The sequence below is a fragment of the Crassostrea angulata genome, chromosome 6 (assembly GCF_025612915.1).
Source record: "Crassostrea angulata isolate pt1a10 chromosome 6, ASM2561291v2, whole genome shotgun sequence".
Classification (NCBI taxonomy): domain Eukaryota; kingdom Metazoa; phylum Mollusca; class Bivalvia; order Ostreida; family Ostreidae; genus Magallana; species Magallana angulata.
Window position 1 is genome coordinate 4,156,516 of NC_069116.1, and position 23,845 is coordinate 4,180,360.

Consider the following 23,845-nt stretch of genomic DNA (forward strand, 5'->3'; position numbering starts at 1 on the left):
AATTGGGAGGGGTGGCAGGTTACTATAAATTTACTACGGAATTATATATTCAGGTGCCCAGTGTGTTGGGAGATGATTTTATGGTGCGCAAATTTCACCTGTAGCTGGTGGTGCCGGTAAAAATTGATAGGTAGGCTTGGGTTCTCCATTTGAAATGTTGGCGCTTGTGAACTTGTCACAAATAATCTGTCGTATACATGTAAAGGCAAAGCACTCTTCTTCTTCCTCCGGTGTGGAGTTCATCTCATTAATTGACTGATGATAACGCCGGCGTGGTTTAAAACAGGAGGCTTTCCTTTTAAAAACCATTAAAACTATGTACAAGATGAATGTGTCGTCTACCATGGTTGCAGCTGAGTTGAGTCCAGGAGACACTGAAAAGTCTGGTCCTCAACTCCTCTATAGTAGGTGCTGTTGTAACTGGCTCTGGTAGACGATTCCAGATTCTCACCGATCGCGGGAAGAAGGAATTACTGTAAACTTCTTTATTGGCCCGCTGCTGTCCAAGTCTGTGACTCCATCTGGTAAGGTCCACAAGCTGTTTCTGATCTCGAATGGGATTAATCTGTGAATGGTTCTCTTATACTGGAGGGAATCCCATTCAAGTTGGTGCACATCCGGGGGAGGTGTCACGATAGCTGTTGTATACGAACCTATCAACTCTTCATTGTATCTGCTCGACTTCTCTGGTGAGTGTGGCTTGGTGGGGTCCAACACGGACGAAGCGTACTCGATCGCTGCTCTGATCAATGTACAGTATGCTGTTGCCTTTGCCGATGGTACATTAGCCCAGGTTAAAAATATACCCAAAACTTGCAAACACAACAGCTTGCTAATAGGAAAGAAAATATTATTTTATGTCAATTACGGAATAAAGCTAGCAATTTAAATGCTCATTATTTAAGGATTATTTAATTGATGATAGTTGATGTACAAACTGGGGGTCTGAATCTGAAGGTAATATACATTTTTTTCTTGAGTGTCTAAGATACATTCAACAAAGAGTTAAATTTTTTAATCAGTTTAATGACATTAGTGTACCTTTTCATATTAACTTTATTCTTTATGGTAGTTCTGACTTTTCATACAACTTAAATCGTTTCTTATGTTCACACTTATATTATAGCTTCTAATCGTTTTTGACTTCTTTTATTTATTAGTTCTTTTTTTAAATACTGTTTCTTTCAAATGGGCTGGATCATGAGAACTTTATACTATGTCTGTCTGTCGGTATGAACGAATAAGGTAGTGGGTTTATAAATGTAGGAATGAATGTGTTCTTGTATATGCTAAACAACAAATTAACTTACAATTTATAATCATATGAAAAAAATCAAGCTTAATTTTTATAATTCAATTATCCTTTGTCTTGTATACAAAAAATTTCAATAATAAATAAAATAAAAATAAATTGGCCCAGGTTACGTCTCAGAAAGCCTAGTTTTCTTGTAGCACTCATATATACAACCTTTGTATTTGATCATGTGATATCAATCAACCAATTAAAAAACTGTACGGTGACGCATGACCAATCAAAACGCTGTACAGTACCGTATACAGTAAGCTATGCCGAACATTGTCGTTAAAAACTACCGTACACCGGTCAAAGTAAATCTTTTAAAAAAATATGACATGAAAATAAACAGCGGAATAGCATAATTCATTTATGGTGGATTTTATGTCATAACCTGGAAGTAACAAAAAGTAACTTGTAAATCCTTTGCTTTATTAAACACAGAAACGAGAGATCACCTTACAGATGATGTCTTATATATTTACCTCGGCATAATAGATGGTCACTCATAGAATAACGTACGAAGTCCAGTTCCTTGAAAACTAAGTATGAATTATGAAAACATGAAATTTAAGGAAGTTTATAGAATATAAAAACATCGCTTATGACGAAATAATCTTAGTATTTCAAAATACGAAACGATGGCTAACAGAACACACGATAGGAAAAGTTGGCAGCGGTATGTAAACAATTTACGCAGTTCCAGGAATCCAGCGCTGTTACAGTTGTAAAAGACCTTGAATAGCACGAAATAAAGATGCCTAGGTATGCATAGTTTCCTATCATATATGATTTAATTAATAAATATGCAAGCTGGTGAATAAAAGTATACATGTGCTAAAAATATATTTTAGCTGATACGGTACACATTCAAAAGACTTGAACACAATAAACTGTATGAGGTATATAGAGATGTAATATTCGTGACATCCACCAACTCTACCCCTTATTAATAAGACCAATAATCAATTAATGTAAAAATAAAAGAAAAGATTAATTATTCCTATCCAATGTCATTACACTTCCCCACCTTAGCTACCTAATAATTCTCCTGAATTATAAAAAAAACATGTGTGAATTTTCATTTTAAATACAATCAATAATTAAACTTTACAAATTGTTCATTCGTTCAGTCAGCTTGTCTGAGTGAAATATCAACACGGTCAATCTCATTGATTAGCGAGTCCCAGCACTTGTTTCGTTATGAAGAATGCAATAACCTCAATGTCAGATGAAGAATTCGACAGACCCTTTGCCACGCTGCGTACCATCATTGAGGAGACAGATCAAGGGATCCAGATCAAGGGATCCAGGAAGAGCAAGGAAGTTAAACTCATCAAGAAGTCAGTGCCTGTGTCCTTTGAGCGTTTGAGTGAAAGGGCAGCGAACTCGAATTCCAAGAGCTTCCTATCTTTGGACATCAATTGAAAGCCCTTGGGTGTCCAATGGCAAATTGCCCACTGGTCAGGGTGACAACCTCTCTCTGATACACTGCATTATCGCAGGGGGCAAGAACAGCATACAACCATGGCCTAGCAAATTCTTAGCAAGTAAACCTGAGCAATGGATCCGGTTGGTGTTGTTTGGTGGGTCAGGGGTTAACTTGGATGGCTGGGAACAGGCTGTGGTGAGAGTGGAAACACGGGCACTGCAGCTGACACAGATGGCTGGGACTTCTAGGGACCATCAAGGGATCCAAGGCTGACAAATCATCCTGATGAAAGGGAAAGGCCGATTCAGACAAAACAGTCCATGATAGTTTGGAGGGGACCGATGATAGCAGAGAGGAAGCTGCAGAGGACTCTGAATGCATGATGGTAACTGGATACAGTGGATTAAATTTATTTTTTTTATCCAGCCTATGCCTCTTACTGACAGGTTCAGGTTCTCTAGGAGGGGTTTCTCTCAACCACTCTTCTCCTGGACTCCAAACTGGAAGCTGTGGAAATCTCAAAGTCCGACTCTGCAAAGAGCTTATTCTCTGGTTTCCTCTAATCTTTCTTTGCCTCGTTCACAGATATCACGCAGCTGGGCTCAATTCCAAGGCTCATGGCTAAATGAACTGCTCTTGGCCTCCATGAGGACTCTTCCATACTCTGAAATTTGGGTGATTCCGGTAGAGCACAGTGCTTAAGGACAGCCATTTTTTCTGCTTAAACTGGCAATATCTTAAGCATCAAACAGTACGGTGTTGTTCAAAAGGACTTTATAAAAGCTTGTGTTGTCATCCAAAATGGCAGAAACATCATCTGAAGAGAGGCTTACAGACATCAGAGGGAACAAGTCTAGAGAAGTTGGGATGTGCTCGGTTGGCGCTGTGGAAACAGGAACATCCGGAACTCTAAAGTCAGTGACTGGTTTGTCGCACTCCTCGGTCAGATCATGTCGTCTCTTCTTCACCTTTGGACCTGCAGGGGTTGCATTAATTTTCCTTGTTCACTAAAGTAAGAGGGATCGCAGCCGAGAGGTCGCTCTGGCATTCCTGTCTGTAGATACCACCAGGTATCGGTAATATGCAGGATTGTAAGACAACCAGATATAGTTGTTCTCTGAGTGCAGCTCATTCATAGGGACGTTCCTTGCTAGAACGACATCCTTGTGGCGCTCTCCGAAATTGGACTTCAGGTTGCCTGTCCTGTTAAAGCTGTTCTTTTCACAACAAAAGGCAAATGACTTGCAATGTTGAAGAGGCGCTGGTGACAAATGTTCTTTCAGTTTCTGCTTGCTGTCAAACAGGGCTCTACATTTCTTCCCGTCCGTCATTGAGAGCACTGGAGAGTCATTCTGTTATTCATGAGGAAAATTTGGCAAGGTATATATGGCTTGTGTAGTATAGTTCATAACAACTGATTTGAAATACTAAGTTAACTTTAAGTAACTACATATATTGAACAATTAAAAAAATGTTTAAAGTTGACTATTTTGTAGGGATGTACTGAGAGCAAGGCAACAGTTGTAGTTCAACCACGGATAGGATAGGGATACCACATACCATATGGAATTCACAACAACCACCCAACAAAAAAATGAAATCAGTTTATTTCTAAATTTTTCAAACTAGGTCACATCTACTAGGGAGATTCGCCAGCAGATGTCAACTCAAAAGAAAAATTTATTCAACACCACACTGGTTATACTCTTGAAATGCACTGACCAGCTACATCTTAGTATCAACCCAGGTAAGGGCCATAGATTGCACACCTCCGTCACCTCTCAACATCAAAAGTGTGAGCCACAGGTGGTGCACCATCCGTCCCCTCCAATCGACAATGACTGTGCACATCCGTCACCTCCCTCCACCTGACCCACAACAACAAAAAAAGGAAAACAAAATGGCATCTCCTATCATCTTAATAGTCAATATCTACTGTTTCTAGTTGGTTCCTAATTTTTTTTTATTCCATTGCTGCTTATGACTCTGGTACCATTTAGATGGGTTTCTGTCCTTGTATGGAAGCAGTCTGTCTGTGTGGTGAGCTTTTCCTGGCTGTTTCCAAGACCGCTTTACCAATTTCTTTCGAAATGGCATATTTGCATTCAGTACTTGTTTCCACAATTTTTTACTCCCCAAACTTCTTCTGTTTAGTCCTCACACTGATTGTTATTAAAACAATACTTGCTTCAACTCCTTAATCTTGGCCTTCATAGCATTATACTCTGTACGAACATTTTTTTCAAAGTCACTTAATTTGACAGAATTTTGATAGAAATTTGGCAATTAGCTGTGTGGTCCAATGGCTCCATAAGAGGTAAACCTAAAGTCACAACTGGTCGAACGTGCTTCTAGCGGGAAATCTATGGGCAGATTTTATCAAAAATCTTGCAAGACACGTAAGTTCATCTGAACTATTTTGGGAAGACGTTCGCTTCCCGTAAGCAAGCACGGTTGTTGGACATGCAAAACAATCACAACGGTTTTCTTGTAAAAACTTTTAATAATGACATTTGAAAAAGCAAAGTTATTCGGTGTGGATTTTTCCTTTAATTAAAAAATTTCCTCGGAGCTTTTATAAAGATATTTATTTAATAAGTTCATCAAAAGTGTAATATCATTTAAAGGTATAACACTGGCAAGAAAATTTTTATTTAGTAAGCTGAAGTTCCATTATTGCGCTTTTTTTTCGTCTAGATTTCAGAGAAGTTTTTAATCTTTTATGGCATCAGATACGAAAGAGAATATATTTTCAAAACATTCTTTATTTTTGTCGTTCAGTTAAGCTTTTCTAATCACTAAAACAGAAATATCTAAATAAGTCTTACTTTTCATTAAATTCTTTTGACGTTTCAACTTCACTTGCATACCGAAAATTTACTTCCGTACATGTCATAAACTTTATTTAATGTGAAAACAATTAATTGTCCGTGCAGGTATTGTAAGGCACAGAATGACGTCGGTACGATTGACTTGCGAGTGACCTACGGCGAAAATGTTTTTACTGCCGTACGCAAGGTAAACATACGTCTGTTGCACGATAATAGTAGGACACAAGTACGCTTCCTATGGGCATCGCACGATGCAAGTAGCAACCCGTTTTCAAACAAATTTGTTGGTGATACTCGTCTGTTAAACGTCTCTGTTTGTCGTATGCTGCCCTTTCAATCACTTTAATACGAACTTTAACGCTACGATCAGCCACGGGGGCCACGACTGGCGGAAGCCGCAGCACAGGCACGATCAACAAACACGTGCCAGGTGTGCCTGAGGCATAATAGCATTCGGCCACTTCTTTGGTATAGTCTCAATACGATTACTTTGCAAATATTGTGTAATATAACTGTTTGGACCAACAATTGATACTGTTGTCATAACTGATACTTATGACTCTCATGATTCTCGGAACCTTTTGTTGACCCCGCCGCAGGAGCAGGGACATAGAAATGCCGGGCTTCCGTCCATGTGTCCCTGTTTCTGTCCGTCACACTTATTTGTAAGCGCTCTCATGCCTACAAATTTTGACGGAATTTCATTAAACACAGGATGAAGCTCTGCCATTCAGTCAACTGAATGTTAACTGAATGGTCTGAAAAGGTGACTGAATGGCATAGCTATGCCATTTAGCCACCTTTTAGTCACCTTTCAGTTGACTGAATGGCAGAGCTCCATCTTGTGAAATTTTTACCAAATGTTTATATCACTATTACCTTGGTCAAGTTCGAAAATCAGCATTGGTTGATACTTTTGGTTGGAGTTATGGGACTTTGTGACCTTGTAAGCGCTCTCATACTTTTTTGTAAGCGCTCTCATGCCTAGAAATTTTGACGGATTTTCATAAAATTTATACCAAATGTTTATACCACTATTACCTTGGTCAAGTTCGAAAATCAGCATTGGCTGATACTATTTGTTGGAATTATGGGATTTTGTGACCTTGTAAGCGCTCTCATGCCTACAAATTTTGACGGATTTTCATTAAATTTATACCAAATGTTTATACCACTAATACTTTGGTCAAGTTCGAAAATCAGCATTGGTCGATACTTTTTGTTGGAGTTATGGGACTTTGACCACAATAATGACTCTGTTTTATCCAAAAATTGACCTTGTAAGCGCTCTCATACCTACAAATTTTGACGGATTTATCACACTTTTTTGTAAGCGCTCTCATGCCTACAAATTTTGACGGATTTTCATTAAATTTATACCAAATGTTTATACCACTATTACCTTGGTCAAGTTCAAAAATCAGCATTGGTCGATACTTTTTGTTGGAGTTATGGGACTTTGTGACCTTGTAAGCGCTCTCATGCCTACAAATTTTGCCGGATTTTCATTAAATTTATACCAAATGTTTATACTACTAATACTTTGGTCAAGTTCGAAAATCAGCATAGGTCGATACTTTTTGTTGGAGTTATGGGACTTTGACCACAATAATGACTCTGTTTTATCCAAAAATTGACCTTGTAAGCGCTCTCATACCTACAAATTTTGACGGATTTATCACACTTTTTTGTAAGCGCTCTCATGCCTACAAATTTTGACGGATTTTCATTAAATTTATACCAAATGTTTATACCACTAATACTTTGGTCAAGTTCTTTTAGATTGTAGTATTTTGGATATATTTGCAACAGGAAAAATAGGGGGAAAAAATTTCCTCCCAACCTCCCCACACATTTAATTCTGGAACAGCCCTGAATGTTTGAAAATATTGCAATTTTATATACAGTATACTAGTATACTGCTTGACCGGCGGGGGACCCAGGAATTCTATTCATGTTACACTGTATATTTCACTTTCAACATTTGCCGAATTTTATTATCTACACATTTTTTATTATTATACACGCATACTCTAATTCGCTAAAACAATTTATTTGCACATATTTCTTGGGAAACCATATGATGCCATTATAAATAGTTCATAGTCACTGTGTGTGGTACATTTAGACAAGTAATCTATCTGGATTTCCCGCCAGATTACAGACGAAGACAGTACACAATTACTCGTCGTTTGAAACTTTTGTTTACATTCACAGGGGTATTCCCCATAATAAAACAACATTACCTACTCGTGGTGTATACTTTATTGTAAATCACCTACGCATTCTTATCACAGTGTTAGATTAGATTACGTCATTTTGAATTTATTTTCGACTCTGAAGATAGTGCTAAATTTAATCATCAGAATATCTACAGAAAAACAACAGCTATAATTCAAATGTCAAACACTAAAGAACAAATAAGATTAATTGTTGTCAGTCACATCAAAAAAACAATTTTGAACTGCTGGCATCTTGAGCAAATTGGAAATACAAATCCTTGAGTCTTGTCTTTTGATTTTTGATTCATTATACAGATATTTGGCCTAAATTGAACTGTGTTAGCACCTGACATAAATTTACCCATTAAAATTTCACTGATATCTTTTGTTATTATATAATCTATATTTAATTAAGTTATTGATATTTTCGTAACATGTTGACTTTTCTTTGTTTCGGATAAAAATCGGGAAGACATTAAATCTCATTTTAAACCTCGTGTGGTTTAATTGATAAAAACAACATTGAAAAAAATTACACAAAGACATTGCATACTTTTCCTTGACTGACTGGGTCATACGTTCTAATGACCTGTAAGTAAACATATTGTCTAAGTCTCTTGCCCGTGAACCTAGATACAAAACTATCTAATAATTTTTGCTCAGAATTATTTATGATCATACTGAAACAAATTACATAATAACGGTCGATAAATTTCATTTTATCTTTAATTTGTAGGATATTTAAATAAGTGGCAATTGTGTTTGATTCGATCCTATGGATACAGTCAAAATTATATCTACAAAATATTTTAAAAACATTTTTTTCAATTCATTTCAATTTTTTTATATATGTAATTCACATAAAGCTGAAAGTTTTGAAAGTGACATCAACAATAACACTCTACTCAGTAAATGTTATCTTTGGAAGAAATCAGTTATCGGAAATAATCAGAAATCGATATATAGTATGCATGTAACAATTGAAAACAGTGATGACCCTACTTTATTGTATTTCTCAAGACGCAATGGGAAAAAAACAGTAGGATATATACAAATATTATATCAGTGACATTAAGTGCGTTCAATTAGGAAGTTGAGCTCTCGAGACAAAAGACCAAAAGGTTACAGACACCTCGTTAATGAAGATAGGCCTTGTCCACGAGAATCACACGATACCAACGGTTGTTTGCCATACATTAAAGTTATACTCATTGAAAACTATTCTGCGACTTTAACTACTACAGTGAAGTTGTGTTAAACTGAATTCTAGCAAAACTTAACACCTATATCAACCACAATCAGCATATGTACCTTGTTCACAATAGAATGATATCAGGTGAATGTTTATGTCAATTGAGGATTCCGAATGGTTTTCTAAAACAAGCCTTTCAGATATTGGATTTTTCAGTGTCAGCAGAGGCCATATATTTCAGCGAATTTTAAAATTAAACCTGCGATATTTGTGAAAACGCTGTTGCATAGAGACACAGAATTGTAATGTTTTAGAAGCAGTATTTCATGCGCAAAACTGTACTTGTAATGCAATGACAAAGTAAATACCATTTTAACCAATCAGGATGTTTCCTTATTCGTACCATTGTATCGTATATTGAAGTAAACAACAAAACCAAAACCGAGAAACGATAAAACTTCGGCAACTTTGTAATTTACATTTCAAACCAGGAAGACAGCTACCTGGGCCAAACTTTTTCAGAGAAGTCTTATCTTATCTGATGATAACGTTACATAAACTGGAGAGTCCGACACTTCAGTTTTAATTCACCGTACAAAATGATAGTAGCAAATTTGTTATTTGCCTTCTGCTTGTTCCTAAATGGTTGTTTTGGGAGTGTAGAATTTTATCCCTATGGACCAAGTCATGGAGACGAATACGCCCCAATCAATGACGACGGGAGCTCACCGGAAATTCCTATCTCAACATTGTTCCCATTTTTCAATCATCAACACGAACATTTAATTGTGAGTACATCTTTGTAAATACTTTTTTAACAAAGTAAGTCGAAACAGAATTGATTAGGATTCAATTTAACTGTCCCGTTTCATCAAGCTGATCTTTATAAAAGGAAATGAATTTTGTTACGAACATTCTTAAGTTTGCTTTTCGAGTTAATTTGCTGAAAATGAATATTTTAATAAATAAAACAATGGTCTTCTATTATTGTACTGCTGTAAACTTCACCCACTTGTGTTCGATAACCGATGCCGGCCACATCAATACACATACAACCACCCTAGAGAGAAAGCCACCGACTTCTGATCTACCCCGATAGATTTACGTAAATAAGAAACCTTTGCATTATTGCTATTTATCTTTATATATTATTAAGTGAATTGAAACCTTTTTCTTTTAATGGTTCACTAATATGACTAATAAAGATTTTTATCAATTTACAAGTTTTACTTTCATAAATTCCGTCAGATAATTTTAGTCATTAATTTTACACAATGTTACATGTAGTTATAAACAGGTTAAATACAGCCAGTTAATAAAAGATTAAAAAACTTAAAACAAATCAGATTTTAAAGAATTTTTTTTTTTTTTGAGTTTTTAATATTTACTATGTTTCGTTCAATTTTCCTTAAAGACAATCAACTAAAGATTGATAAGTACATATTATGTGTAAATTTCATCCGAGGATAAATAAAAGGTCTACTTTTGTAGATTTTATAAAATAAATTTGAAAACGTTTGTGCAGTACATAAAAAGTTTCTCTTTTTAGGTTAATTTTGCCTGTGTTTTCACCGAACATTTATTACCGATATCTTGCAGTGATAAAGTTAAATTGTAGTGGTTTTTTGAGACTTAATCTAATAAATGCTTTTACATTAAATTTTCCATTCCTTCGCAGATCAAAATTGTTTTTACATTTTTCATTTGTACTCGTCAATAGAAAAATTAACGCTTTGAGATTAGAACTTTAGAAATATTAACAAAACCATACCTTTATTTTGGCTATGTTGTCAATCCTGCAAATCAGACGCATGTTTAGATATTAAGACTGTGTCGTCAATGTAAAAAGTATGCAAAGTTTCAGTATAGAATAGTCATCGCGTATTTGAAGGCAAGAAAAGGTAAATCTAAATTTTATACAGTCATATATATTTAAAAAAAACTCAGAGCATGCACGTAAATAAACAGTTTTAAAACGAAAGACATTTCAAACAAGCATTCTGAGAGTATTGCACAAGCAATACACGTCCCCTACCGGTTTGTAGAAATTTGTGAAAACAATGCACTGTTATGCAGAATATCATTTCCTACCGTCTCAACAGACCAACCCGATAACGAACCCGATTGTAATGATACAAAAAAAACCTGTCGATTAAATTTACAACACAGTTTTTGACACTATTTTACAGAACTTATTTGTTTGTTAAAAACAACAAAAGGAATGGTCCAAGTAATGCACGATATTATTACTGACAACGTACTTTCCTCGTTTATATGATACACACCGAGCCCGATAACGAACCCGAACATTAAAAAATTGGAATATAAAAAGTTAATTTTCTCGAAAATATGTCAACCAGACGCTACAAAAGTGTAAACTTGATCTGTAGTTTGACATTTTGAAGGTGTTCAGCAAATTTCATGTTATTCCTCAAACGCAGAAAGAAAAAAAGTGTGGAAAACCCAAGTGGGACAGACGGACGGACGGACGGACAGACGGACGCAGAGGAAAGCTATAGTCCCCTCCGGTGAAAACCGGTAGGGGACTAATAACAGAACTAGATCAAATGGAAGACAGACTTTAATCGGCGATTAAATGTTGATCACATTTTAGTTCAAAATTTATTCTGCAAGTAAAAAGAATACTGACTTTAAAATTGTGACATATGAATTTATTCCATTCTTTTTTGCCCATTTTTATATTTGTTTATGAACTATAGTTTGATTGTCGTTGCTCATAAGATCAATATGGCCCATGGACCTTTCGTTTAACAAGTGATGACCATATATTTACAATTTCAGTCAAATACTAGTTAATAATTAATTATGAAAGACAAAATAGAAATACACTTTAAAATTTATGATCTGCCGGCTTTATCACAAAAAGAAAAAGGGAGAGAGAGAGAACAGGAATGAATAATACATGTATTAGTTTACATTGATTAAGATTGCTTCTAGGTGAACACGAATGGCGTCATTTCCTTTTTGAGGACTGTATCTACATACACACCGAATCCATTCCCTCTGGATGGTGACAGACGATTGGTTGCTATATTTTGGGCGGATGTAGATACAAGGAACGGGGGTAAAGTGTGGTACCGTGAGTCCACGAACCAAACCATGCTAGAGAGAGCGTCACAGGAAGTCAGAGATTACTTTCCTAGCTTCTTCCGCTTCCAGGCCACGTGGGTCTTCATCGCAACTTGGGATAATGTGGCATTTTTTGGATGCTACCGCTGTGACAAAGTATTTGATTGATCAACCATTCCATTGTTTTGTTGAATTGTATACTGTTTTACCCTTGTGTGTCTGTCTGTCTGTTTGTCCGTAACAAATGTCTGTCGCATTTTTCTTAGCAACTATTAATCGCAAATGGTTGAAATGTTAATACACTCTTTGTTTAGGCATTGCATTCGGTGGCAATTATTTTTACACAAATCAAACGTCATCTTCCTGTTAAACGATGACTGTTTAATTTTTGCCTAATTTTTTTAATAAATTTTCTTCAAAGACTTATCGCAACTATTTATCGCAGATAGTTGAAATTTTAGCACACCCTTTGTATAGGTATTCCAATGGTGGGAATAATTATTCTTATAATTATTAGACGTCATCTTCCTGTTAAATGATGCCCTTGTTTGTTTGTTTTAAGCCTAACTTTTCGAACAAACTGTTGTCAAAGAATTTTCAGCACAGTTGATTGGGTTAGTAACGCACTCTTTGGTATATGAAAAAAGTCGATGTTAACTTCCTATTAATAAAAATTAATGTCGACTTTGCTTATTTTGTATATTAGTATTTACAACAGTGCGGGCGTATCACAAATGAGCACTGGCTCACAGATATCTTATTTTTATTTTTTTTTAATTGTTTTTCAGGTTGTTGTTTTTTTAAATTATATAATTTTCATTTACCAGAGAAATACATTTCAAGAGATACTGATTACAAATGGTCAGTATTCTTTCACAATTTTTAACTATAAAAACATCACGTGGACCACGGGAACTGCGAGTGGGGGTAACAGTAGCACCGGTCTGGGAGGCACACCTGCTCAGGTAAAAAAAACCTTTAACTAACTTTTCAAATCTTATTGTTGATTAGTTACCATTTATGTGGGCTCTTTTAGATACTGGTGTAAATCAAATACTCTGTGTGTAAAATGAGCGTATTTATCTTTCAGGTTGGTTTTAATGCAGGAGATGGAAAGGTATTTTACGCTGTAAACGCTTCCCGAACTCCCGCAATCCTTGGCATCAATCATATGTCCAACATCAATATCCCAGGAAAGTTTGCTTTCCGCATCGATTCGGCGGAAATAAGCAACGGCGGCTGTAACACTCACGGTATGTTGATCTATCGATTGATAAAAATAATTTTTCAGTAGACTTTGACCCGTGCGTGCACGGGTTGTCATTGCATATTGGACATTTACGAAATAGGTACATCGACACACCTTATTATTGAGATTTACATAACAAGCTATGCTGCCAGTAAGCCTACAATAGTGCTATTAATTTTGCTACACTTTCCTTAGTTTGAATAATCTGTGTCTCGGGAAAGGCCCTCGCCACAGTTAAAATGCCTCCCTTATACCCTTAATGCAGCAGAAAATTGCAGAAATAACCGCTCCGGGACGATTTTGGAGAAAGTTACAAACCTTTTTGAGACTGTCTGTAAATACCTTTCAACTAAAAATTTTAATTCATAGAATGGAAGAATTCAACACCTTTTCACCAACGTTCACGTATTTTCTTTGTAAAACTGGGTCCGTATGACATTATTCATTAAAAATTACGATAAAACATATTCTGTCTTCATGATCATTATCCTAACAAATATATAATGTAACTTTTTTGCATGTAATCAAATATTTTTTGTCATCACGAAGACAAAAGTACATTTGTAAGTACTTAGTTGAAATGTATATTTGTTATTTTATACTCTCTCTTATAAGAAATCATTAATATATATATGAGCAGAATATATAGCAGAAGTCCAATGAAAATTTACCCGTATTTGTATTATCATTTCTAAGTTTATTCATGCAGATGTGATATTGTTGAAACATAAACTAAAGATCCCGTTAGCGTAAATGTATTGCGCAAGCGCAAGATTGTAAAATCCAAAAAATCCAGGTGATTTCCGGGATTTTTTGAGGAATTTTAGTTGATTATTAATTAGCGAAGCTTAACTGAGAAAAAATAAAAACAAATTGGTAACCTTCAAGTACCAATGATGTTTAAAATATATAAAACAAAATACAGTATTCTTCCGATTTCTCGGTATTCAAGACCAAAAATTCGAGTCTATTATTTTAATATAGTAGTATAGATTGGAGTTCAGTATGCATGTTACATGTAGCTAGGTAATAAAATATTAAGCTTCAGTAATATTGTATTTTAATTTTATTAGGTACATTGACCATTGCACCACGATACGGTCCAATGCTTGGAGGACAGTATTTCGTAGTTGGAGGACCATGCATGAACTCTGACGACATTATCTATATACATTACTCACCATTAGTGACGTCATTTCCCTGCCAGCGATTGTCTAATTACAGCGCCCTCTGTATAACTCCTGTATTCAACACAACTGGTGACATAAAAGTTAATTTCACAATAAAAAACTCGAATGGGGAAATGCAAAACCACCAAGGAATCTATACAATTTGTAAGTTTAGCATAGCGTTTTTTTACCGCAATATACTAACTAAATCCTAGACGTACTAGTATCTTTTTTATACTGCTTATAGTAAACCCTGCTCTTTTTAACAACCCGGTCAAAAGACATAACCCCGCAGAATGGTATGGCGGGCGCCAGTACACCATCTCCTGGGATCCGCTTGCTTTTGAGTTAAAGGATTCGGATAAAGTTCATATTCACATGTATACAGTGAAGGTACACTTTAAAATTGAAGTATTTTATTCGCATTAAAACAGAATTATTGATAAAGCAAAATGTGTTTTGATCTTGTTTTAGAACATTTACTAGTATTTGTTAATAATCATTAAATAAACAGTTCATGTGTTATTATTTAGGAACGAGGATTTAAAATTCTACCGTGGGAAAAAAGCGTTTTGCATGAAAACGTAGACAGAAATCTTGCACAGTTTACCTTGAATCTTGGATCAGATGGCTTCATGGCTGCGATTCGAGTAACATCGGCGATAGAAACAGACCTTTCTATGTAAAGTTGATCTTGCCTCTGAACAGAAAGTTATAGTCCTGTTTTGTTTGATTATTTTTGTTTTAGTTGCATACATAAATGCTTTATATAATTCTAGTCCTGAGCGGGGGATTTGGACTGACATTTTTGCTGTAGTGCCTTCCCACCAGGAAACGAAACGTTTTTGTTACAACTGGATCAGACAGGAACGAGGCCTCCCGCTAGTGAGGTCTGATGACCTACCGCCTTGTCCCTGCACCCTACAGCAAGCCCTGATGGACACCGCCCGCTACCAGCCCGACCCCGACTGTAACAATCTGATGGACAACAAGGACCCGGATCTAAACTGTCTGTACAGAGCCAGTTCCCGTCACTGCATCCGATTAAGCCAACCTGGGTATGTGATCCATAAAATTGCATAAAGGAAATCGAGTAACGCTAACCTTATTTGATCTAGGAGTATTTCAACGATAATCAAGTTTTTAAAGATAGTTTCTACGGTAACTTGACCATATAACTTATATTGGTAATTACTATAAGTGGTAGCACCAGGTGGTATTGTGATAAACGCATCCTTTTCTTTTTTTTAGGTTTCTCGGACAGGACAATGTATGTTGCTATGGAAACACTGGAAGTCTGCTAGACTCACGGGTGGAGGAGGGAGGAACTCTTCAGCGCTACCATTACCTTGGAGGTGATGACGTCATTCCTTATGTTACCAACTTCTACTACGACGTCCTGCCCTTCCTTCACTGCTGTAGATACTTCGGTCACGTGACAGACAGAGGACACCGTGGGGTCACTCTCTTCTCAGAGTGTCAGACATACGCCAAGTTCCGACACGTCAGCTCCTGCTACAACTACGTTCCCCCCAGACCAGGTGTACCATTTGTGAGGTTCTAAACAAATGTTAAAACTGAAATATGTACACGATGTTGATTCAGATTTCCAGATATTTTACTTTTTTGTCGAAATACTTTTTCTTGATCCATTTTATATACTTTATGATTGAAATATTGTAAGAATTACACAGATATTTTTTTTCATTTAAGCTGGTGCTAACGGAGACCCCCACATGAGAACTGTGGATGGAATGGAGTACAACTTTAACGGGATCGGGGAGTTCTTCTTCATTGTATCCCACAACGCGTCCTTCCAGAGTCAGGTCAGGTTTGAACAGGCCAAGAACAGTCAAGGTGCGAACAATACCTACATGTGAGGTTCTCTGGTGGTACTCGTACATGTATTGTTATAGTAATCGTTATGAAAAATAAACATTTCAGTGGTGTAAGAATCATTATAATTTCTGAGTGAGTTCACCACATACGCACAAGAATGTGATTACAAAGCATTGTAAATATACCCTGACCTGATTGTTAAATATGTATTATAATAGATACACGAACACAAAGAATGACACATTGTCTTAGATCGAAAGGGCATGAAACCAATGAGATCTGCCTTAAATTTTAAAGATGATATTTAAGGCCATAAATAACTTATATTTAAAAAAAATCCAAATATTTTAAATTCAAAATCTCCTATATGTTTATACAGAACTCTCTGACTTACTTTAAAAATTGGCATGACCATCCTGCCTCGTAACTGAAGAATAACCGTGTACGGTAGTTATGTACATGCTCATGTGATAATTCAGAAGGATTTGAATTATACAACGACTGTCTCTAGTGGTATAGATTCTATAATTTTTTTCAGATACATTCAAAATATAACTGATGTTGCCATTACTTTAAGGCTAAACAAAAATAGTGGTAAATAGCGGTGGTTACAGGATTTTATTTGTTTTTGCTAAATATTAACACGAATTCTGATTAAAAATACCAAATTTTTTTAAATATGTATGTAGTCATCAAAATCAACATGTTTTATATAGAATATGGCAGATGGAAAAACAAACAGGACAAAAGCATCTTGTGGGTTTTTTTTTGGTGGGGGGGGGGCATATAACGTGAATATAGTTATATTCAATATTTTTCACGAAGTACTTGACAGAACTTTGAGCTTTTTAAAAAAATTCCAGGTAGATTTGTGAGCGCCAGTGTTTGCACAGCTTTTGTCGCCGAGGTGTCAAACGCATCCGACAGAGTCGAAGTACGACTGAACTCCATCAGGGTGGCGGATGTTATCATCAACGGACAGGCCCAGGACTTCAGTGATGTCGCCTGGCTCAGATATCGGGGTAGGTATACCCAGGAATAGGTCATATATCAAGTGTGTGGCATATCCTGCCGAGAAATCCCGCTGAGAAATCGCTGACAAAATACGTGGAGATAACCCACCCGATTAATGTCTATATATCAATGACGAATTCCTACCCACAGTTATTTTACAGTATCAATGATAAACTCTTTTTAATTTCTTTCTTTTTTTTTGGCATTTGAACAATTTTAATGTTAAATTTGAAGGTGTCTCTGTGCTGAACCTGCCCAAACCTACGGGGAATTCTACTGGTAAAGATATCCTGGTGATGTTTGCCGATCTTGGCGTCACATTCCGGATATTGGCGACAAAAGACGTCCTCAATGTGATGCCAATCATTGCTAACGATCAGCTGAAAGGTAAACAGTCACGTAATGCACATGTCATTTGAAGATAACCAGGTAATAACATATTATACCGTTGACGTTCTACGTTGACTGTAACACTTGCCAACATATTGCACGTGTTAACGCAGAACGTCCAAAGAAGATATTTGAATAAGGTGTGTAAAATGCCTATATGAAAAGAGATAAGATACAGCGATATTAAAATATCAACAAATCTGATAATTTTCCTTTAAATTATTTAAAAGAATGTATATTCAACAAAACATCGGTTTGTAACCTTTAAGTATGTTAAATATTTGGAATAGGTTGATTTACACTAGTTAACGAATGCGTGTCAAAACCTCCAAATAGTGGAATTCTTTTTAAATCTTCACTGTCTTTCCTTTTATAAAGTGGTTATGAGCTCCATATTTTTGTCATTGTCTAATTAAGGTTTAATGGCAATCAAACCGATATCCATCAACAAAAACATGGAGAGATGACCCACTATACTTTTAAAATATCATTTTGTATGCCAACAATTGAACGTTTTAGAAAAATAATGTAAGTCCGTAAATTCGTGGCCATATATCACATAACATTTAAAGAACACACTTTGTTGTGGCTCAGTGGTTAGAGCACCAGACATGAGGTAACTTTAGAGAATCAGGTTTTTTAAGGTTGTGGCTTCAACACAACCAAAGTTTTAGGATTTTTTTTTAATCTTTTGTTAAAATATTTCTTAAATGAATTATGTATAGTTAGAAATTTTCCTTGTATTATAACATATTAAAATACTTAATTGAAAAAAAATTTGAAATTGTATTCAAGGACTAAACCAAATAGGCATTTGCGTTGTCTTACCCCCCCCCCCCCCCATCTTTTTCATGTTCTTGACACATACAAAATAGTAATTACATGTACATGTACAGGTATAGTGTACAATACCGGAAAACATATAAGCAACCAAGATTATTAACATTAAAATGATCTCCGAGTTTTCTCAGCTAAGGTGGTACACACAGTATGTTGAAGAATCAGAATATTTGGAAATATCGTTTTGAGAACACTACCATTAAAATAAACACAAAGCTTAACAATATAATATAAAATGATTTATTTTTGGTTTTTTAAAATCACGCACAACGTAATGAACTACATCCAGGGTATAAACTGTTTGCGATATTTATATGTAGGGACTCTGACGGGCCTTCTAGGGGACTTTGATGGAAACCCTGGCAATGACCTACTTCTACCTAATGGCACCTCACTACAGTCCAACGCCACTGAGGAAACCATCTTCAGAACATTCAATACAGCATGTCAGGGATTTGTTTGTATAAAATATGCTTTGAGACAAAATGAATTAAAGTTAAAATATATACATGTACAATAATTTCTTGTTCATTTTGCTTTAAGGGAGAATTAAGGAAGTTGAGTCAATGTTTACCTATCCCGCTGGTAAATCATACCAGGACTACAATGGCCATGCGCAAAGCAATTTCCATCCTGTTTTTGCAACATCCATCATCAATTCTGCTACAGTGGAAGCTATATCATTGTGTGGTAACAACACAAACTGTCTGTTTGATTTCCATGTGACTGGGTCAAGGGCCATCGCCATGGCAACGTTAGACTTCACAGTTGACTTAAAGGATGCGGAAGATGCGTCGATACCAGGTTCATTGTAGCTAGGACTTGAATTTTGAGTGATTGATTTACACTTTAATTAATCATCAACGAATACTCTTTGTCTTGATTTTCAGTTCTTACCTGTCCAATATTGTCATCCACGGACCATGGTGTCTGGGTGTCCAACAATACCTTGGAGAATGCCACAGCCAGATTTCGCTGCAACATGGGCTACAGGGAAAACAACACGTGTAGACCGACGATATGTAAAAACGGCAATTGGGAGAATTATCAGCCATGCGCTTGTATGGAGATCCCCACAGAACCACCCCCACCATCCACACACACAACCCCCACAGGTAGGACCCCGCCCCCCGCTACACCTAGAGACGACTCGTTGTTGCTGCGTTCCATCTCTGACAAGCTACAGCTGATGTGGATCACCGTGGGGACGGGCGTCTTCGTCGTCGTTATCATCGCTCTCATCACGGCCCTAGTCTTGTGTTCCAAATTTCGGTACGAAATGATATTTATGCGTTGTTTGGATAATGCATGTTATTTCATAAACAGCAACTTTTTACAGTCGTCATAGCATTTCATATACACAGTTACTTATTTAAATATAATTCAATGTTACAGATCCCGGGGACAGTATTCAGATTGCGACAAACATACATTGTCTTCATCAGCTAGATCTTCTGAGTACCGTCATAATATGAGTAGAGGCTTCCCTATGTCACATGACAGCGCCTACACCCAATCAAGTCGCGTATTATCTGACCACTCGACGAACAGTCGACGCAGTCTCCCTCGTTATAACGTGTGCGACAACAGAGCTTATGGCAGCTCCGAGGAAGTAACCAGGATCACTGGACCACCGCCCGTAGATTTCCGGCGTCACGACGTCCTCTTCTAGTTCCACCAGACGGAAAATACATATTTAACTCTTAAAGCTGAACACCGTTCGTAAATAGGCAATGTCCGCTTTATTTCTCTTTAATCACCGCTATCCCTACAACCCCTATCTAAGCCACAGACCTCTTAACAGTTTAAGGTGGAATAACACATCATCACAAAAAGCATGGCTGACCTCTGATTGAAACGACATTTTGTTTTATTAAACGGATTTTATTGACGACACTATGTAACTTTCTCCATAGCTGAGTGGATAAAGTGTGGGGCATCCTCAGTTCGAATCCCTCAGGGGCTTTTGTTGTTACTTCCTGAATTGAATTTGTTAGATATTCGGTTTTTTTATCCCTAAATTGCAAATTTTTCGCTTATTTGACATAATTATGTACAGTTAATTATCATTACATCTTTTATAATCAATTAAGTTCTTTTTTCTCGCCGTGTTTCTCGGTGGCAATGAAACTATCAAATTTTAAGCACTTTTAGCTCACCTGAGCCAAAGGCTCAAGTGAGCTTTTCTAATCACAATTTGTCCGTTGTCTGTCGTTGTCGTTGTCGTCGTCGTTGTCGTTGTCGTCGTTGTTAACTTTTCACATTTTCATCTTCTTCTCAAGAACCACTTGATTCCAATTTGGCACAAAGAACCAATTTGGCACAAAGCACCACTAGGTGAAGGGGATTCAAGTTTGTTCAAATGAAGGGCCACGTCCTCTTTAAAGGGGAGATAATTGAGAATTATTGAAAATTTGTTGGTATTTTGCAAAAATCTTCTTCTCAAAAACTATTTGGCCTGAAAAGCTAAAACTTGTGTGGAGGCATCCTCAGGTAGTGTAGATTCAAGTTTAAGTCATGGTCCCCGGGGGTAGGGAGGGGCCACAAGAAGGGAATCAAGTTTTACATAGGAATATATAGAGAAAATCTTTAAAAATCTTCTTCTCAAAAACTATTGGGCCAGGAAAGCTCAAATTAAAATGGAAGCATCCACAGGTAGTGTAGATTCAAATTTGTTCAAATCATGGTCCCTGGGGGTAGGGTGGGGCCACAATTGGGGGATGAATTTTTACATAGGAATATATAGAGAAAATCTTTAAAAATCTTCTTCTCAAAAACTATTGGGCCAGAAAAGCTCAAATTAAAATTGAAGCATCCACAGGTAGTGTAGATTCAAATTTGTTCAAATCATGGTTCCCGGGGGGTAGGGTGGGGCCACAATTGGGGGATCAAGTTTTACATATAAATATATAGAGAAAATCTTTAAAAATCTTTTTCTCAAAAACTATTAGGCCAGGAAAGCTCAAATTTGAGTGGAAGCATCCTCAGATAGCCTAGATTCAAGTTTGATCAAATCATGGTCCCCGGAGGTAGGGTGGGGCCACAATAGGGGGATGAATTTTTACATAGGAATATATATATAGAGAAAATCTTTAAAAATCTCCTCTCAAAAACTATTGGGCCAGGAAAGCTCAAATTAAAATGGAAGCATCCACAGGTAGTGTAGATTCAAATTTGTTCAAATCATGGTCCCTGGGGGTAGGGTGGGGCCACAATTGGGGGATGAATTTTTACATAGGAATATATAGATAAAATCTATAAAAATCTTCTTCTCAAAAACAATTAGGCCAGAAAAGCTCAAATTAAAATGGGACCATCCACAGGTAGTGTAGATTCAAATTTGTTCAAATCATGGTCCCCGGGGGTTGGGTGGGGTCACAATAGGGGGATGATTTTTTACATAGGAATATATAGAGAAAATCTATAAAAATCTTCTTCTCAAAAACAATTAGGCCAGAAAAAATCAAATTAAAATGGAAGCATCCTCAGGTAGTGTAGATTCAAGATTGTTCAATCATAGTCCCTGGGGGTAGGGCGGGGCCACAATGGGGGGATCAAGTTTTACATAAGGAATATATATTAAAAATCTTCTTCTCAAAACCTTTTAGGCCAGAAAGCTCAAATTTGAATGAAGGCATCCTCAGGTAGTGTAGATTCAAGTTTGTTCAAATCATGATCCATGGGGGTAGGGTGGGGCCACAATTGGGGGATCAAGTTTTACATAGGAATATATAGAGAAAATCTTTAAAAATCTTCTTTTGAAAGACCATTTGGCCAGAAAAGCTTTAACTTGTGTAGAGGCATCCTCGGGTAGTGTTAATTCAAAATCACAGTCCCTATTGGTAGGGCGGGGCCGTGATGGCGATTTGAATTTTTACATATATAGAGAAAATCTTTAAAAATATTCTGGGAAAGTTTTCGGTCCAAAACTCAGTACTTAGTGTAAGCACAGGTTATGCAGATATTAGTTTGATGAAACCATGATACCCTAGAGAAAAGTGGGGCAACAAAATGGGGGGGGGGTATATAGGAAAAGAGAAAAATCATCTTACAGGTACAACAACAAAAGGGGCTTGATATTTACCAAAAGAAAGAGGTGGATAAAAATTGGTAGATTTTCTATTTTTTTAGCAAGATCTACTGTACTTAGTTGTCAAGATATTTTGATACTGTAATGCTAATTTGATCAGAATTAAGGCAATTGTGCTCAGGTGAGCGATGTGGCCCCTGGGGCCTCTTGTTTTAATATACCTGTATCGAGAAAACTTTTTCAGAATCTTCCTCTGAAAAACTAATGTGATATGACTATAAAACAAGTTGCTGTCCTTTAAAAAAGGACTGCAATACGTGGACCATTTGCATGTGTTTCCAACGAAAACGTGAAAGCCTTAAAATTATCACAGATTCCACCGACTCTAGCCCCATGCTTTTAACCACTGAATTTGTAGGTTGTATTATGTATATGTATAGTTGACTTTTAATCTCAGAATTTAAAGGTTTCATACTTCTAAAATTATTATGATCTATATTTATGAGGATTGCATGTTTAGTATCAGGCATTCGGCGTATTCTACTATTTGCGCACACATTACGCTTCGCACTATTTGTTAACTATGCAGTGACAGCTTTGACTGTAAATCATTTTCATATTTTGATGCATTTTTCTTGAGATTTAAACTTTTATACAGTGACATAATTATTCAATCATACTTAAATGCTTAAATAATTTTAATCGGAAAGTACTCTAGCCTCGCCTTCTATAAAAGTAAAGTTAAGCTACATGTGTATTCGGAAAACAACAAAACATTGCAAATTATGCTATTTGATGCATGTTGTAGTTTCGGTATAACATTACCTTATTTCATAATACTGACAGTTTATATCACATGCCGATCATTTCTTTTAAAAGAATACTTTGTTTTTGTAATGTTTACAAACAACTTTACAATTACAGCGCCTTTTAACTTATATGTGCATATGGCATGGAATCCCGATCCCGATTCAGATAAACCTATGCTAGCCTGGTTCCCTTAGCTACCCATTACGCAAAGGAACCAGGCTAGCTCATGCGCGGGCTGAATTTTCCGCTTAGCATCCGGTTTAACCTCGCTTATATATTTTCTGCGTGGACCTCAGGGTCCACGCAATAATTTTGTTACAAAAGATGCTTCATGTTCAACATAAGAATATCTGTGGGAAAGAACTGTGTATGATATTATACTCTGTCCCAAGTTATTTTGGATTCACGTTTGGACGATTTTTAATAAAAATTACACTTACCTG

The 23,845-nt window shown here is 36.4% G+C and overlaps 1 protein-coding gene across 1 annotated transcript; it reads left to right on the forward strand.

The window, feature by feature from the left end:
- The first annotated feature begins 9,477 nt into the window (after window positions 1–9,477).
- Window positions 9,478–23,782, forward strand: LOC128186893 (sushi domain-containing protein 2-like). The gene is made up of 16 exons (XM_052856853.1): window positions 9,478–9,759; window positions 11,930–12,217; window positions 12,889–13,026; window positions 13,152–13,314; window positions 14,384–14,644; window positions 14,727–14,872; window positions 15,013–15,161; window positions 15,259–15,537; window positions 15,731–16,020; window positions 16,193–16,336; window positions 17,182–17,340; window positions 17,567–17,719; window positions 18,883–19,008; window positions 19,106–19,366; window positions 19,453–19,834; window positions 19,958–23,782. The coding sequence occupies exons 1-16, from the start codon at window positions 9,571–9,573 to the stop codon at window positions 20,232–20,234; spliced, it is 3,405 nt and encodes a 1,134-aa protein (XP_052712813.1). The 5' UTR covers window positions 9,478–9,570; the 3' UTR covers window positions 20,235–23,782.
- The last annotated feature ends 63 nt before the right edge of the window (window positions 23,783–23,845 follow it).